This window comes from Pantherophis guttatus, chromosome 6, assembly GCF_059756535.1.
Source record: "Pantherophis guttatus breed Tessera chromosome 6, ASM5975653v1, whole genome shotgun sequence".
NCBI lineage: Eukaryota > Metazoa > Chordata > Lepidosauria > Squamata > Colubridae > Pantherophis > Pantherophis guttatus.
The window spans coordinates 48,113,859-48,132,230 of record NC_142068.1 but is presented as its reverse complement, the minus strand read 5'-3'; the positions used below and the strand labels follow the sequence as shown (position 1 = coordinate 48,132,230).

The 18,372-nt window shown below is 35.8% G+C and overlaps 2 protein-coding genes across 4 annotated transcripts in view; one reads left to right on the top strand and one right to left on the bottom strand.

Moving 5' to 3' along the window:
* PCGF6 (polycomb group ring finger 6) overlaps positions 1-11,992 on the top strand; it is a 22,563-nt gene extending 10,571 nt beyond the window's left edge. Inside the window, exons 9-11 of one of the 3 annotated variants that reach the window (XR_004595090.3) lie at positions 2,061-2,167; positions 2,960-3,046; positions 7,211-7,235. Coding sequence is in view for 1 of the 3 variants with exons in the window: in XM_034440000.3 (XP_034295891.2) it covers positions 2,960-3,046; positions 7,211-7,279 (156 nt within the window). In the remaining 2 variants the exon portion in view is untranslated. Of the gene's footprint in view, positions 1-1,307; positions 1,461-2,060; positions 2,168-2,959; positions 3,048-7,210 lie in introns of those variants that run through there. The other 2 variants (XR_015728638.1, XM_034440000.3) reach the window with 2 other exon arrangements.
* Positions 10,455-18,372, bottom strand: INA (internexin neuronal intermediate filament protein alpha). Its single transcript, XM_034439999.3, has 3 exons — positions 17,142-18,372; positions 13,053-13,177; positions 10,455-12,758 (listed from the first exon to the last, which is right to left on the bottom strand). The coding sequence occupies exons 1-3, from the start codon at positions 18,153-18,155 to the stop codon at positions 12,446-12,448; spliced, it is 1,452 nt and encodes a 483-aa protein (XP_034295890.1). The 5' UTR covers positions 18,156-18,372; the 3' UTR covers positions 10,455-12,445.

Here is an 18,372-nt window from a genome sequence, read left to right as displayed (position 1 = left end):
AGTTGCCTGATTAAAAAACCCTTTGACAATCAGGCAACTCAGCTGGGATCGTCAGAGCCTTTTGAAAGCATTTTTTTTTACAACCTCTTCACTGAAGAGGTTGTAGAAAAAATGGTTTTAAAAGTAAAAAAAACCAAAATTGGCCACGCCCACGCAGTCACATTACCCCACCACCATGCCACACCCACAGAACTGGTAGTAACAAATTTTAGATTTCACCACTGATCCTTAGTATGTATTGTTAATATAATAGCAAAAAAATTAACTGAGATTCATTTTTGTAATGGTAGGTGAGGATGACTTTGAGGGGTGTGCGGGAAAGATGCTTAGGGAATGATCAAAGAAAAGAGAGATAAAAAGCTGCATCTGCCTAATGGGCAAAGAAGGAAACATTTAAGGATCTATCCTAATGTATTAGACTGTTAAAAATGATGCAGGAGGTTTGTATTTTCAGACTTGCAAATTTTTGTTAATGTAGCATGACAGCAAAGTAGAATTAGCTCATCTAATCATGGTTTACTTGGGAGGATTGATAATTTTACATCTTCCACTTTATCATAATCTGTCTTTTAATGATTGCAGATGGTTATACAGCCAAACATCATCTTTTCTAGACTGGCAAACAGATTATGTTCATTTCAGTTACATACAAGTAATCCTCGACTTATGCCAAAATTAGGACAGGGATTGCTATCATAAGCCAGTGCTTATGTAAAGAGAAATGTCATGTGATTACATCAATTTATGACAACAATCACCATACTCCCCATTGCGGTTGTTAACTGAGAATTGATCGTCGTTAAGCGAGTGCCCATCCCAATCTAAGCCTTCTTGGCTTGGTCCTTCCCTGCCCCAAGCCTCAATAAGGTAAGGAACTACCTCCAACTCCCTCCACCCTGCCTATTTCTACCCTTATCTATGACTTTTGGCCACCTTGCACCTATCTTGCAGGATAACAAGCAGCCACAGAACCAGGTAGCTTTGAGGTTATTTGTACGCCCTAGGAACCTCAGCCTCCCCCAGCAAATGCTAGCAAAATCCATTCACTCTCTAGCCTATCCCAGTAAGCAAGCCACCAAGTATTTGTTTGCTGCTTGGTCCAGCAAGGAAGCCAGCCAGCATCCATTCACCTTGCTGCCTTCTTTTCCAGCTCTCCACAGCAATCTTTGCCTTTGGCTTTCTCCTTTTCAGACCCAGCTTCTGGAAAGGAAGGCCCCTGGAAATGTTTCCTAAAATACACATGGTTCCCTAAACATTCAGAAGGCTGCACTGCCTTTGTAATGCTGTGTTATCTTTGATTTTGGCAGAGAACTTTTTCAGCCAAATCCCAAAGAGTCATCTCAGCAGGCAGCATCAACTTATGACCTTCCCTGATGGCTTCCCCATTGACTTTCTGGGGAAGCTGGCAAAGAAGATTGCACATGGTGATCACATGATTGCAGGGTGCTTGGCAATCAGCCGTAAGTATGAATGGGTTGCCAATCACATTCTCCCAGCAGTCCTGTAATGCTCTTAACTTTGCGTACGTAAGCCCCTTCATTCAGCACTTTGTTCATAACTTTGAATGGTTGCTGAATAAATGGTCTTAAGTCAAGGACTACCTCTATTATTAAAGTGATGTTTTCTTATTCTGGTTTTCCATTATAATGTCAGTATTTTTGTTTTATTTTATTGAATGGTTTGAAAGAAACAGTTTGATTTTTAGAGAAATCACATAGTTCTGAGAATATTTAGATTAGCTTCTCCCAGCCTTGACATCCTCCAGATTTTGATGTCATTTTCCAAAATTTTCAGCAATAGCTGTGCTTTTGGGGGAATTCTGGGATCTAAAATATATACATCTGGAAGGCACACAGATATAGATAAGACTGATATTCAGTAAAACTATATTTATTGTAATCAATCTCCTGTTTTTAGAATTGCCCAGAAAGTAATTTAGAGTTGCTTTGGTTATTTTTAAAGTGTATTCTACGAATATTTTTGTCAAGGATTTAATGGTGAAAATATCAGTAAAATAAATCAATCAATGTAGAAACAATTCGGCTGTTGCTATTTTGCAGTTCTGAACAGAGCAGTTCTCAACAGAGTTCTGAACAGTGTCTGATAGAAGACTATAAAGTGTGGAGGAATATAACATATCAAGTGTAAAATAGTAGAGGAATATAAAGTGAGTATTAGGGCAAATAGTCCATTACCTTTAACTCCCTCTGTGCATTGGAAATGTGTCATAAAACTTAAAGTGAAAAATTTCTGTAGCTCACAGTAATCTCAGAGCAATTGAAAATACATCTACAATTCAGATCTATCACTAGGAAGTTTAATTCCACTAATCTATTAAATAAATTGCAGATATCATAAGAGCTTTGTGGTAGCAAACAGTATGATCATGAACAAATGATCATGCTTTTGTTTCAGTTGCATCATTGAACATTATTCTTTTTTAATGGCTTGGATGAATTAAGCAATGCCATGCAATAGTTACATGTGAATAAATAATGCCTCTGGGTTTTGTTAATGCTAGATGATGAGCTGAGTGGAAAGAAACAGTATTCCACAGAGAACTGGGTTGCAGGATTGATCCATTGTTAATTTTAAATTATGTTTAAACTGAGAACAGCTGCTCATCTTTAACAAATTTAGCAACATCTGATCTGAAAGAATATTAGCCCGAAAGTGGAGGTTTTTAAGAAACTTCTCTGCCCATACACTAACAAGTATGTGAAACAAGGGTAAAGTTTAAAAGGGGGGAAATATAGAAAGTACAGTATTTGCCACTGTTGTTAGTAAATCAGTTAAAAATAACTGACTTGTAACAGGTGGTGTGTAGTTTCTCGGAAACTATTAACTTTATAATAGTTTTAGCAGGCTATGTTCTTGTTAATTGGGCATACATTTTTACTTTGAACACAACTTTTACTAAGTACTAAATTATTTGATAATTTCTTTCTGTTCATTTCAGGTTGACATAATATGTGGTGATCACTTGCTGGAACAGTATCAGACTCTAAGGGAAATCCAAAATGCTCTAGGGAAGAGTGCAGTGCAGGTAAAGTACTGACATGCTAATTAAAAATGTGTTTTGCTTAAAAGCAATCCTAATTTTGAATAGTGCCGTCTCAAGGCACTATTTATTTATTTAAATTTGTTGGCCTTCAACTCTACTGAGTCTTGGCAGTGTGAAAAACTAAAAAACATACAAATAGCAAGAAACATTAAATCAACAGGTAGCCTAGACTAAAATACTCTGCTAACAAAACCCACAAAACAAGACAGCGGCCATTAAAATAACAAACATTAAACTTGAAACAAAACCAGGATTTAAGGAGAGAAGACACTGTCCTTATCTCTGGAAGGATACTGTTCTCAAATGTGGGAATACACATTTCCTAGGTCCCACAAGATGGCAATATTTAATTGATGGGACCTGGACACATCCATTCTGCCAGAACAACTAAGTAGGCAGAAACTATTGGAGATATTCTTTATTTACCTTTCATAAAAGTGTTTTTGAGACTTTTTTTTTTTAGTTTATTGAAAAAAATGAATCTTGGGATCTGGATATTCTTGCACTCCCAAATATATGCTGTTCAAGTCAAAAACTTTGTGGTCCCAATCCAGAAACTGAACTTGCAGCTTTCTTCCATGTATTTGCCTTATATCCTACAATCTTGGCACACTGGAATATATACAAACTCACTATATGAGTTTAACTTACATTAAAAGGTTTTGGCGCCACATAACATTCCATCTTGGCTTTCTACAGGAACTGCATTCATATATATTTAATAGATGGGTTTCAAAACTGATAAAGTTTTGACAAGCAGGCAAAGAAAGGGCCAGGACATGAACAAGGCATTCCCAAGTGCACACAGATTATGCCAGTTTTCATAATGCATAGCATAGGAAATGATAGTTCTATAAGTAGAAGGTGTAAGTTTGTATCACCAGTGGGAAGAAAACATAGTGCTTCTACCCTTTTATCTATGACTGCAGAGAAGGTAGTCAGAATAATCTATAACATATGAAATATGATATACAATCCGATTGCTGCTTTCATCAAATCTGAAAAAGAGATTTGAAAAAAATCAGTAAATAAAATTACATGTGAAACTACTACTGATTTTCACAGTGCAGAAGTGCTAAATCTGAATTATACAGAGAACCTGAATATGTGTAATTAACAGTTACAAGACAGTGATGATAAAAATCACAGTGAATTGATTTTATTATTTTGCATTAAATTATGTGTTAAGACTTCTGCAGTGATTGTACCAAATCCTAAACATAGCATCAGAAATATCAAAGAAAATGCAATGACTGCTGTCTTTACTAGCAACCTCTGTACAAGGTTCTCAGGAGTCTTTGGCAAACATATGTCATGATTGAAGATGCACAGTCATGCTTGGACTATCTGCAAAGCAATCTTGTAAACATTTGGGCATTTTAAGGCCTACAGGCCACATTTGACACACGGGCTGCCTCTTTCTGGACCACAGTGTTGAGGGGGGCAGGGTGGCGGTAGTATGGGGGGCAGGATAGTGGCAGCCCTCCACAACAGACCCAGTTTTTTATGTGGCCCTTGGGAAAATTGTCCACTGCTGCCATAGACAATACTGTAGGCACAATGACTAAATAAAATTTATGGAAACTATGCACAGATTGGATAAATTTTTCTCTTTTACAATTTTATTTAAAGTTTTTTTAAAAGATAGAAGCTAATACAAGCTAATAATAAAGAAAAAAGAAACCAAAGAGAAAATTAGAAGTGCAAGAAAAGAAAAAATACAAGAAAAATAGAAAAGAAAAAGAAGATGCAAAGAAGTGATTTCTAATCATCTTTGCAGCAGTTATAAACATAATTATAAATTTACCTTTTTACCTAAAGTTATGACCTCTCTCTATTTTAATCTATCCTGCCTAGTGATTAAAACTATAAATCATACGTTCATTTTTTTCTGTTTTCCACAAAAAGTCCATAAGGGATTTCCTGTCAGCAATAAATGTAGATATTTCTTTTCTCTCATCAAAGAAGACAATTTGGCCATCTCGGCAATTTCCATTATCTTCACTAACCATTCCTGTTATAGGTATTGCCCAGTCTTTCCATCTTTGTGCATAGATTAATCTTGCTGCAATTATAGAAACATAGAAAACTAAGTAGGCAGAAAAAGCCCTATTGGTCCATTGAGTTTTCCCTTTGGGTTTTTTGTTTGTTTGTTTTTGTCTTTTTCATTTATTATTTATTATTTTTAGCGGATGATGGATATGTGTTTATTCAAATTTTTAAATTCAGTTACTGATGATTGACCCACTACCCCAGCTGGAAGTTGGTTCCTAGCTTCCGCTATTCTTTCTGTGAAGTAATACTTTCTAACATTACTTTTGAACTACCTTCCTATCAGTTTGAAGTTATGCCCCTAAGTTCTTTATTTTTGCTTAATATTGAAAATACTGTCTTTAAAACCATATTCACATCCTTAATATATTTAAACATTTCAATCATGTCCCCCTTTCTTTTCTGACCTCCACGCTATACAATCATATTCCTCCAATCATATACAAAAACATATCATATACAAAAACAAAGTTCCATCACTGTCCATCAATTGCAAAAGAGAGTACCTTAGTTTTTAATTGTATATTCATCTTTAAAATCCACTGAATCTATTTTTTGGCTTTTTTATGCATGCATCAAGCATGATAAAACATCTTTTTGTTCACATATATTTGAACTACCTTTATACATTCTAGACAATTTCTCTGCTGGTATATTCCAGTGGTACATTATTTTATAAAAATTATCTTTAAGATTATAACAATATAAATTTCAATCTTTTCAGTCATATATTTTCCCATTGTTCCATCTGTATATTATAGCCAAAATGGAAGGAAGGGAGGTGAGAGAGGGGGAGATGGGAATGAAAAAGTGGGAGGCAGGGAAACTGGCCACACCCACCCTGGCCCCCAAGGTCAACTACAATCCTGATGCGGCCTTCAATGAAATCGAGTTTGACACCCCTGATTTAAATGGTGCATTATCTATCAAAACTGTGGATTTTCTGAAACAAAACCATCATTATAAAAATATGATCTATTTTTATCACAGAAATTCTCCCCATCAGTAACAATTCACAGTTTTTCCATCCTAAATATCTTCTTTAATGTCATTTTGTGTCTTAACATAGTTTTTTTGAAATAGCATATATATTTGTCATAGTGATATCCAGATATTTTACTTATTTTTCAATCTTAAATAGATACGGATTCATAAGCATTAAATGGTGTATATTTCTTTACATGACTCACTGGCCTGATGTGAACCAAATCTAAATAAACTTCCAAGGCAATGCTCAAAATGATGTTATTTTACGTTACTTTTTCAGGAAATTGTTTTCTGTAAGTGTGTTTTCTTAAAAATTTGTTCTAGAAAGTAAAAATGGAAGCTTATTCATAATGAAGTACTTTTTTCAAAAGGGATCCATATACATAAATAGTTAGCATGACATATTTGGTGTTAATGCTTAAAATGCTTAGCCCAGCCATTTGAGAGTCACAATGAACATAATTGTCTTCAAATTTGCCTTCAAACTCCTTGAAGAGTCTACAAGGCTAGGAAGATGGAAAGTTAAGTAAAAAGATGAAATCCAAAGTTGGTAATAGCTCTTCTTTTCTTCTTAACGAGGAATTACATTTTTAAGGCACAAATAGATAACTGAAACAATATGTCTTTTTTAGATATTTTGTCACTGTGCTTGTGGAGAAATATGGTATTTAGATTCAGATGTGTGTTTTTTGCTGTTTCTCTAGAAAATTATTAACCCAAAGCTATTTTGTTTCAATACCAATACCTAATGTGTGTGTGTGTATGTGAATGTGTGCATGCACACCTCCAAATCAGTGTTGATTTCTGGCAACTGCCTAGACCAGTCCTTGCAGTTTTGTTGGCAAGATTGTGGGGAATGCTTTGCCATTGCCTCCTTCCCAAGGCTGAGAGTGTGACTAGCCTAAGGTCACCCAACTGACTTTGGGCCTAAGGTAGGACTAGAATTCATAGTTGCCAGGTTTCTAGCGTAGTACCTTAACGATTATATAAAACTGTCTCTTGTACCTAATGCACAATAAGAAAACTTGTCTGTATAAGTCATTGCCTTTTTTAGTTTGCTGATTTCATTGGATTTTTGATTCATACAATTTCTCTTTTTCTTTCCAGGATGGGTTACTTATACTTCATTATGGACTGATTCTTAGTGGAGATTCCACATTTTCAAAAATCTCTTAAATTTTCAGAAGATGTTTGAAAGAACAAAACTTCATGGGAGAACTGCAGCAAAAAAAAAAAGCATTTTATTTAAATGAATCTAAAGAAATGCACTGTGTTTGCTCTGCATAATAATTAAGGAAGTGATTTAAAGCAGTGAGAAAAACAAACAATTGTACCAGTAAGTAAGCTATAAATACTTCAGTGCTCTTGTATCATCAGCGCCTAGCTCAGGGAAGAAGCATATCAACATAACAGAATTCATTCTAAATATGTAGGTCTTGCGGCATTCATGACTAATCCATGGGCAGTGTTGTATTTGAGACTACAATTTATCCAAAAGTCTTTAAGTATATTTGCAGTACAGTTCTCAGGGATGATCTCTTTGACCACAATGTCTTATTGGGAGAAACATGCATTATTCATAGGGGCATTTGAATTTTATTTTAGTCAGTTGAGAAATAAAATGACTTTTAGATTTTTCCCTAGAGATAAAATGGAGCTAATCACCCTTTACAAATTGCAAGCATTTCTATCTCATGCCTTATATGAAAAATATTGAAATATATAATACTACCAAATACTACAACAGGAAAGGAAATAAAGCTATGTTGCCTATAGATCATCACTTGTTGAATAGCAATGTAAATGTAAAAGTAGATGAGACAATGAATTGGGCTGCATTGGAACAGGTGTTCCACTGTTGTTTATACCCCCAAGGTCAGTGGAAAAATAAATGGACCATATGCTTTCCAAATGTTTAAAACAGTAAACTTGTTCCCCAGGTAATAAATGTGCACTTAAATAATAAATTATGAGCTGGCTGAATGGTAGCAATAAAATAACAGAGCCAGAATTGGTCTTATTAAAATATGAATTTGATTAGTTTACAGCTAATATATTAAAATGATAAAAAATGAAATACATCAGATATAAGAAAAAAAGCCATAGAAGCACTCAGCACAAGAAGGATATGGCAGGATTATTGAAGAGCAGTGAGAAATTGTTAATGATTTTGACTGGATTTTTTAAAATTAAAAACTAATTCCAGTTGCAGCAACATAAGCTTGCTGGGACAAATGGGTGAAATACAAATATTAATTTTTTTGCTTCCCCCATACAAGAACTCAAATTCTTAAAGAGTGAAATAATATGGTGTTTGTTACTTTTTTTAAGTTGATTGAGTAAATAAATTAGTTCATGCTACCTCAGTTTGTAAAAATATCAATATTACAAAATTTGTTAAAAGCACACAATTGGAATTAATGCAGAAAAACAGACAGAAAACTGTCAGAAAAAGTAGCATAACTTTCGTAGTGAGAAATCTGCATTGCCAAGGAGAAATTTTTCTGGAGTGCCAACTAGGGATGCTGCATTAGATATATTTGAATATCTAAGTAGGCACAGAGTCAGAAAGTTAATGTAAGTTTTCAATATGCTACTTTGTTTACTTTGTGGCAAAGATTGTTATTGTCACAGAGGATTGTCACAAATGAAGCATTAAGTTCATGGAGAGAAATATGGAGTGCTTTTTTCTAATAATCAACATATTTATTACTGATATGTAATGTACCCACAAACGTTCAAGCTTTGGTTGAGCAGTATAGTGGCCAAGTTCTGGTCATTATCAAATTCAGTTTGAGTTTCTGCATGTATTATTTATAGAGCTGAAATTTATACAGAAAATGTTAACTATAAAAAGCAAGAGTTGATACATCAATTCTGAACAGAAAACTGCATTGTATGGATATTTCATTTAAAGAAAGCGAGGCATTTCAGAGGGAAGTCATATGAAGAAAACAATTGAAGCACTTTTTTTCTGGTAAAGCTAGTGTTCATGACCATGCAGTTAGCTATAGCTAATTAAGAGTAGCTTCAGAAAACAAGAGGCTTGCCTTTATATTGCATATGGTAAACTTTAAGAATTCACTGAGTAAGAGGTGCTTACCACTGATATAGATGGGTTTCTGTTAGCCTTTTCTGTATCTCCAGAATAGAGAATATGTTGCTCAGAATTGCAAGAAAGCAATCTTTCCAAAATCTGTATTTGGGCTTTATAGAGAGACCTTTAATCCTTCAGGACTTTTTCTTTCTTTATACATGGAGCACTTTCAGTAATCAGTCTAAGCCAAAATGTTTTTCATATTCGACATTAATAGATTATTGGGATGGGATACATAAGAACAACAATGATCAAGTCTGTCTGCTGGTGCAGTTTAGATTATCAAGAGAGGAGTTTTCAGAATTTGCATGTACCGGTATATTGCATATATATTACATCACACAGTATTTTGGAAGGCTCTATTATTTCTCTTTTGAAGAGGAGTCGGCATTCCAAACTGATATTTGAATAAATATTGGAAATGCCCTACTTGATTCATTAAAAAAAATGAAGCTCCACGATGGAATATGAAAAATATTTTTCTTGTATTCCAGTTAATTCGATTGCAAAGCATATAGAAGTTCACTAAATCTGTAAGTCATATGTTCAGTGTTTGTGTTGTTCTCTTTTGTTTCTTTTTTCTTCATCTATATATTAATTCTGCATGAAAAAATACCTCCCCAAAGCACCATTCCAAATTTTGCCTTATCAAGTAAATATATAATATTTTATTACATCTTGGTTACGCAACATTTGGAATTTATCACAATGTTGAAGCACATTATAATAATATGTACTATTATCACAATTGTAACACATGTAGAGGATCATGTTGATATCAATTTTAAGACATACCACATTTCACATTAATTTTTCCCTCTAGTTATTCCATAAGCTTGAGACAATCCCAATATATTATCACAAGAATTACCTGGAATCCTCTCATATCTGTGCTTTGCATATTCTTAAACAAACATTTTGGAAAGTTTCTTCCAAGATCAAAATAATGATGGCCATAGTTCATTCTGTCCCCCCTCCTATTCTGTAGCATTCATCTTCCAATTGTAAGGTTAAATACATACATATATAAATACATAAATTCATCTTACAGAGTCATTATGAAAGCATTCGTGTGGAATGTGGAAATATTACACATAGTTATAACTGAAAGCATTTTGTGGTTTCATTCGTTCACTTTTAATCATTGGTTTTTTCCACACAGATAAACTTAGATATTTATTGGCTGTAATGTAACTATTAATTCTTAATACCAAAGTTTAGATTCACAATAGCACAAATGACAAACAGGCTGCCTAAAGTGGTACAACATTTTTTTTATTATTAATTTGTGCCTTACAGAGAAGAAAAGTGTATTAGTTCAAGGGACACAAGATAGGACATGGATTTGTATTATGAAACTTTGTGACAGGATGAATCAGTGCAAAGACATCGAATAATACAGTCTTGAATTTCTGCAGAAAGCAATTTAGTTGCTGGCAATCTTTAAGGCATTCAAATAAAATCTAAAATAGTGTGTTCTATATAAAAGTTGGCACATGTTCAGACAGAGATACATAGTGAAGTTAAATTCTGATAGGACTTGGGAATCTGATTTATCAGAATTCCCAAATTATTAAAGGAAATTTTATGTTGATCTCTTCCAACCAAGATTATTCTTGTGTCATTTGCTGCAGAAACATGGGCTGAATCTGCTACTTGTTGGAAATGTAAGAATTTTTATTTTATCAGATTTCAGCACCATTTGTTTATTTTTAAAAAAATCAATTGTTTTTGTGTGTGTTGCTCATGTATATGATTTTCAGTTGTGATTGGCAAGGCTGAACAATTACATTCACCTTAACCAATCAGAGCAAAATTAGAAGAACCACTAAAATTCACTAGTGCATTTTATTTGTGCAATAATGAATGTGTGTAAGAAAATACATTTAGGAAAAGTCCCTCTCTTATTTAAGAAACCATATCTCAATAACTTACATAGAAGCCATATTGTTTTCCATAATACAGAAATAAGCAGCTGGCATAAATCTACATTCATTTTCTAATTATGAACCAACACATACATCCCTGTTTTAGGTTGCAGATTGTGCCTTATAGAAGCAGTAGCAATCACTACTTTTGAATCAGCATTAGTACTGTGCTTCTAGACAATACAGGAAAACATTCTTTTAGCTTTGTTTTATATAAAGCTAACCTCTAAAACATGTGTTTCTTTTCATTTTTTAATAGCTGGCACTATTAATTCTAAGCAACAACAACTTTTAAAATTGCTGGCTACTAATATGGCACAAGGTAAAATGGACAGTGCAGTGACTTTTTAGATAATCACAGAGATGGTCAAAAACGTGCATTCAACTAACAGTTAACCAGGATCCTAAGACTCCTAATTATTTGACTACAGCAGGGGTGTCAAACTCATGGCCTGTAGGCCAGATGTGTCATGCACTGGCCACCCCCCCCTCATTTTAGCGAAGGGGGAAAAGGTCGTGATACATCATATGACAATGAGTTTGACACCCCTTGTCTACAGCATGTAGATTTTTTTTAAGATGGGCATATTGTGAGTAACTTTAGATATCAAAAAATGTATTATGTGTCTCTTGACAATGTGCTAATAGGATTTCTTTATGCAGTGATACAGCAAGTTTATCATGGGGTGTTCATTTTCCTAAACCTTGTTCATATTTTCTACCTAACATTCCTAGATAATTTTGTATTTCTTTGTAACGTGCATAGACCACAAAGTAAAATAAATATTTGTATTTTTTACATCTCTGTGGTCCAGAAGGACTAAAATGGAATAAAGTTCATTATCTGGAAATTACATAATTGAATTATCTGTCAGTTTCTTTATTTTATGAGGCAGACAATAAGGATTAATCTTCATTTCACTAATGTGATTTAGTTGCTAGATTTTTCCCAACTTGAAAGTTGTGCTCAGCAGAAATAAATCAGAAACATGATTTAATAAGAGTACAAGTGTGTGTGTGTGTGTGTGTGTGTGTGTTAGCACATGCTTATTTTCTCTTTAATTCAGCAATTGGGAGACATGTCTGCCTTACAGCAATGCAATTGGCAAACAAGATTTACTACAGTATTTCTAAATTGATCTTTGAGCCTCTGTATTTCTGATAGTATTGAACATAATACTCCTATTGAAATAATTTACTGTGAAACATTAGAAAGTTAAATGGATGTGAGTTGGGTACCTTAATTCAGGTATAGGCAATTTAAAGACTTACGCTATATTATTATGCCTTGCATGTATCTGTATTTAAGGTCAGTGATTACATTTTTTGATTGACAGTGTTTCCTTCTTCCAAGTTTGTTCTTTCAGGTTTTTTAGTAGCTGCTATGGTTTCCTCTATCATTTCAGCAAAGGGGTCTCCTACCTGGCTTGATGAAATTTTTGAGGTTAATTTAGCTTCCTCTTTCTCATCTTTCTTAAAATAGAAAGAGGATGACATTTTGGAGCTGCTGGCTACAGATGAACTATAGAGCCTGGGTTGGAAAGAGTAAGTAGGATTGGAAAGGGGATTCAGAGATGAGATGTTCATGCTTGAAGTACTAAAACGTGTCTCCTCACCCTCCAACAGCTTCCTGCAAATACAACAAAAGATTTTATTAATAATGGAAATCGAGGATTTTCAGGCACACTTATATACATAGACAAGGTAAACAATATATGTCTTATTGATAAAAAGAAATTACCCTTAACAAAACAATCACATTCCCTGACCGTAAATGCAAAATTATGGCAAAGCATTGAAATAAATAGGATCAAGCCATTTCTCACCAAGTTATTAGGGCAACATAAATTCGATCACCTATTTTGGAGATTTTCAAAATAGCATTACAATTCTAAATTGATATTGAGAATCAAAACCTGGTTACCTGTATGCTGCTATCTCTATATCCAAGGCCATTTTGACATTCAGTAAATCTTGGTATTCTCTCAGATGCCGAGCCATTTCACTCTTTGTGTCTCTCAAATCGCTTTCCAACTGGCTAATGGTATCCTGTAAATTCAGAGAGTTCAACATTAACATTTTAAGGCCAAAGTCTCTGCTAAATAGTTTAATTCCTTTTTAACAGAAGCAAGAAAAAATGAAGTTTTGCTAATTTGTTGCAGACAACAAACAATTGGAAAATGAATTAAATTACAACAGTAAAATTAACAATTAGAATCTTTTTTGTGTCAAGCACTTTAAAATTATAGAGATATAGCCTTCAATACTGAGCAAATGAAATAGGTATAAAATAGATATACCTATACATTTATTATGATAGAAATGCCACTTTATTTTTTTTAAACCAATGATAAGCACCAGGATTTTTCAGAGTTTCTGAATAAAACTCCCAGAACTGCTAATTACTAACTATATTGGGCTAATAGGAACATTCCAATTGTTTTATTAGAATAAGATTAAATAAAAATAGATTATGGCAGCTCAATAGGCAATGGTCATACATTGTATTTATTTCATTTGGTAATGTTTTTAAAGACTAGAATAAATAGTAAAGAGAGTAATAAATTTGATGAATTCATGATGTTTCTAGTTGAGTTCTGATATAAAACATATGAAATAGTGTTTAATGATTTGTGATGTGATTGTTTTTATTTGATGAAATTATTTCACTTTTTGTTTAATACTTTTGAAATTATGTTTTATTGAGAAAAAATAAGCAGGCAAGTTACAGGTTTATATACATTAGGCAAAATCGAAAACCTCTATTCTGTAAGTCCTGAACTGATGGGAAATTGAGACTGTGGATGTATATTAACATCATTTGATGGCATGCACAATCTCACACATATACATAGAATGAGCAAAAGGTTATTGGCAATTTTCAGGATTATCTCTCTACACACATGCTTATATATCAAATATAAACAAAATTTATATTCAGGCTTGAAACCAAGAAAGAAAACATAATGAACTGTCATTGGAGTTAGCAATATTGTACATGAATGTATGTAAAAATGTCATGCATGTTTAATTCACCACTATAAAAATATATAAATTTGCATTACCGTATCTTTATAATTAATACTTGATCTTACAAAATATTTTCATGGATCTTTTAAGGCCATTCTAGTAACAATGACCACCACACTGAAATCTCACTAGATAGATTTGCTATAAAAAACACTGAATGACACTGGAGGATGCACCCCCCCTCCCTCCCTCCCTCTCAGATTTGGAAGGTTTAGTACAGATGGAATACGATGAAACAGGTTGACTCCAGGTTGGCAAAGGAGTGTGACAAGTTTATATACTCTGTGATTCAAAGTACAGTGTATGCTTAATGTGCATTAAAAGAAGCTGGATTAAATAAAAAATAAAAGTGGAAAATTGGAGCAAGAAACAGCCATAATCTGTGCTATGTTGATCACATAACTCTGCTAGCTAAAATGCAGGGATCTGCAAGTGAAATTGTGGGCACTGTGAAAAAAAGCTAAATTAAATATAAAAATACCAAACTAATGACATCACATACAATGAGCAGCTTTAGGATTGATAATGAAGCTATCAAAGTGGTGGACAGTTTAGGATCAACCTTGTTAGTGATAGATATTTTTAAGATTTTTCCTTTACTATGAACAGTAAAGGAAAAAGCACTCAAGAAATGCACTTTACATTAGCATTCGGTAGTATGCATAACATTATAAACTATAATGTATATTTTATTCCTAAACTACATAGGAGCAATTATTTTAAACTTCGTTGTTTAAGGCAGAAGGTTGTTCCATCTGCTTGATAATTTTGGTTTCCCTCTTTTTTACATTCTTTATAGTTATATCCTTTTGGGGTATGGTGAACTAAACAATATGCATCATATTTTAAGTATAATCACAATGCAAAATAGTGTAAGAGCAGTACAATATTGCAGATTTATTTTTGTTCTCTAATTGATAGCTTCGGATTTTTCTTTTTTATAGCAGAGGCACATTGTTCTCATTGAGCTAATTATCACAAATCCATTTGTTCATTTTTGCCAATGTAAAGTACTATATGTGAAATTACATATTCCAATGCATTTGCCAATTTAATTCTTATGCCCCATTTTGAAATATTCTTCAAAATGTTTTATGTAGGTTTTTTATTGTTATTTCAAAATAATAAAGCTGACCACTTTTCAGTTTACTTGTATTCAGATTGTTTATGAACATATGAAAATCCACTGATCCTATTATAGATTTTAGTAGTATTGTTTTTCCTCCTGTGCTAAAAGTAATTTTTTTATTGCCATTCTACATTTTACATTTCTCGAACAGTTAAGATGACAAATTGACCTCTGTGATTTATTGCTATACAGGTAGTCCTCGACAACTGATATTTTCAACCCAAAATATCTGTTGTTAAGTGAGACATTTGTTAAGTGAGTTTTGTCCCATTTTATGACCTTTCTCACCACAGTTGTTAAGTGAATCACTGTAGTTCTTAAATTAGTAACCTAGCTGTTAATTGAATCCGGTTTCCCCATTGACTTTGCTGGTCAGAAGGTCACAAAATGGGAACAAGTGACCTTGGGACACTGCTATCGTCATATATATGAGCCAGTTGTCAAGCAATTTTGATCATGTGACCATGGGGGTGGTGCAAAGTTTTAACTGAAAAACGGCCATAAGTCACTTTTTTCAGTGCTGTTGTAACTTTGAATGGTCACTAAATTAACTATTGTAAGTCGAGGACTATCTGTATTGCCTTCATGACTAATATATTTATGTAATAAAGTATAATCTAAAATGAATGCTTTCTGATATCCAGAAGGAAACAATATAATTTAGAAAGTACCTAATGACAGTTCGAATTAATCTGAAGAAATCATCTACTGTAACATATTTTTTAAAAATGGGTGGACGTGCAATTTCTTAATTTTCAATACGATTGTCCATCAGTTCTATATTAGCATAACACTTAAGTGCTGTTTGTAAACAATGCTAATTCAAAAACCCTGTCAATTATAGTATCTACATTTCAAATCATTTTGTAAGGCAATTTCTCATGTGGAACCCCATTCCATGTAAAACAATGATTGTATTAAACATGTTTCTGCAGTATTGAAAGCATAGTAAATGTACAGAAGGAATGGATTTGAGATTGGAATATTTTCTCACAGATGTCCAGTGAGACACCTTTCTGTGCTAAATGAGCACTCCTGAATGTAACAACACATTTTATTTCAATTGTCTTTTATTACCCCTATTTTAGTTCTACCTTTCCTGATTTTACTGTTTACCATCTTTATAATTTTATTAGGGTTAGAGTTTTATTAGTTTCATAGTAACTTACTGTATAGCATGTTTAATTTATATATAGTAAAAATCTAAGCACAAATTATCAACCCTGAAGAATTAGCCTAGGATTAGTTAAGTAATATGTCTATTACAGAGAGATCATGAAAAAAGCATTCTGGAAAATCAATGGCTGATTTGCAGTAGTTTTGAGTAGGATCGCTAAAAAGCAAAACGTTTCATTCCTGCTGGTAAACACAAGCACAATTCTAGAGGTGCAGTCAACCAATTGTTGGCTATATTCAGCACCACGGAGAGCAGCGTGAACGTTAAGAAACGTCAAAGGAATGAGATGCTCACAGCAGACAGACATCCCGGTGCAACCCTTCCTGTGGTTTTGTCACTGAACACTGATTGTTTACAACAATCATTAAGCCAGCTAGAACGGCCAATGATAATGGATAAGGGAAGGCATAACGCAAAGCATCTGACAGGCATTAGGAAAGGTAAAAGCGACCCAGCTTAATAGCAGACTGCCTGCTGTAAATTTAATAACCGTTCTGCTGAACGTTGGATTTTTACCTGCTGAGGGTATTTGGAAGACAAAAATGCGGTAATCGCAGTAGGGGAGTGGGAGGCTTGAAAAACGTAGCTGGCCCAAATCTGCGCTAGGGGCAGCTCGATATCACCACGGGACACTTTGGGAGGCAAGAAGTAGTAGAGCTCGCGCGGGCGGTCCTCACCTGCAAGCCGAGCGCTTCGGCGTTATGCCGCTCCTCCATCTCATTTAGCTGCCGCTCCAGGGATTCGTTGGCTCCGCGCAGGCTCTCCACCTCTAAAGTGCGGGCTTGCAGCTGGCGGCGGTACTCGCCGATCTCCTCGCGGCTGGCTCGGATGGCCTCGTTGTTGCGCGCCGCCTGCTCGCTGAGGTTGGCGAACTTGGCGCGGTACCACTCGTCGGCCGCCTGCAGGTTCTTGGCGGCCAACGCTTCGTACTGCGAGCGTAGCTCCTTCAGCGCCGCAGTCAGATCGGCCTTGGTGGCGTCCGGCTCGATGGCAGCCAGCTGGGTTGGCTGCAAGGAGACGCTCAGCTCGGCCACCTCCTCGGCGTGGACCTTGCGCAGGAAGGCCAGCTCGTCGAGCAGCCCCTCCACCTTCTTCTCCAGAGCCATGCGCGCCAAGGTGGCGCCATCCACCTCCCGCTGCTGCGCGCGCAACGCCTGCTCAGCCTCCGCCTTGGCTCGCGCCTCCTCCTCGCAGTGCGCCCGTAAGAGCTGCACTTCCTCGGCCAGCCGCTCCCTTTCGAGCGCCCCCTGTGCCCGGGCGGCCTCCGTCTCGTCCAGTTGGGCCCTCAGCTCGCGGAGCTCGTTTTGGAAGAGCTCGGCCAGGCCGCTGGGTTCGGCGTGACGCTGCCGCAGTGCGCTCAGCTCGGTCTCCAGGAGGCGATTGTGCTGCTCCAGCTGCCTCACTTTCTCGATGTAGCCGGCGAAGCGGTCGTTGAGTCCCTGCAGCTGCTCCTTCTCATTGGTGCGGGTCAGCCGAAATTCGTCATTCAGCGCCGTTGCCTGGCTGAGATCCAAGTTGTCTGCCTGCGCCAAGCGATACGAGACGGCGCGGTTGCTACAGCGGGATACCGACTGAGACCGGTAACTGCTGGCTGTGGCCGAACTGCCAAGACGGGAGGAGTAGCGGGGCGGCTCCCCGAATATCTTCCTGTAGGAAGAGGCCAAATAGTGGGAATCCGAAGAGAAATTCATCCTGGAGGTTGTGGAGGGCTACACGCGACGCCCCGGTCTTATATAGAGAGGCGGATCGCCGGTTCCGCTGCAGAAAGGCGGGGGACGTGCGCTTCTAGGGCGCGGCCAAATGAAGGAGATTGGTTTGGGAGGAATGGGAGGGGACGATAATGGGGTGGCGCCAGGATTTTGGGCGTCAATGACAATCTCGATCCTAAGCACGTTTTCTTTCACTGCA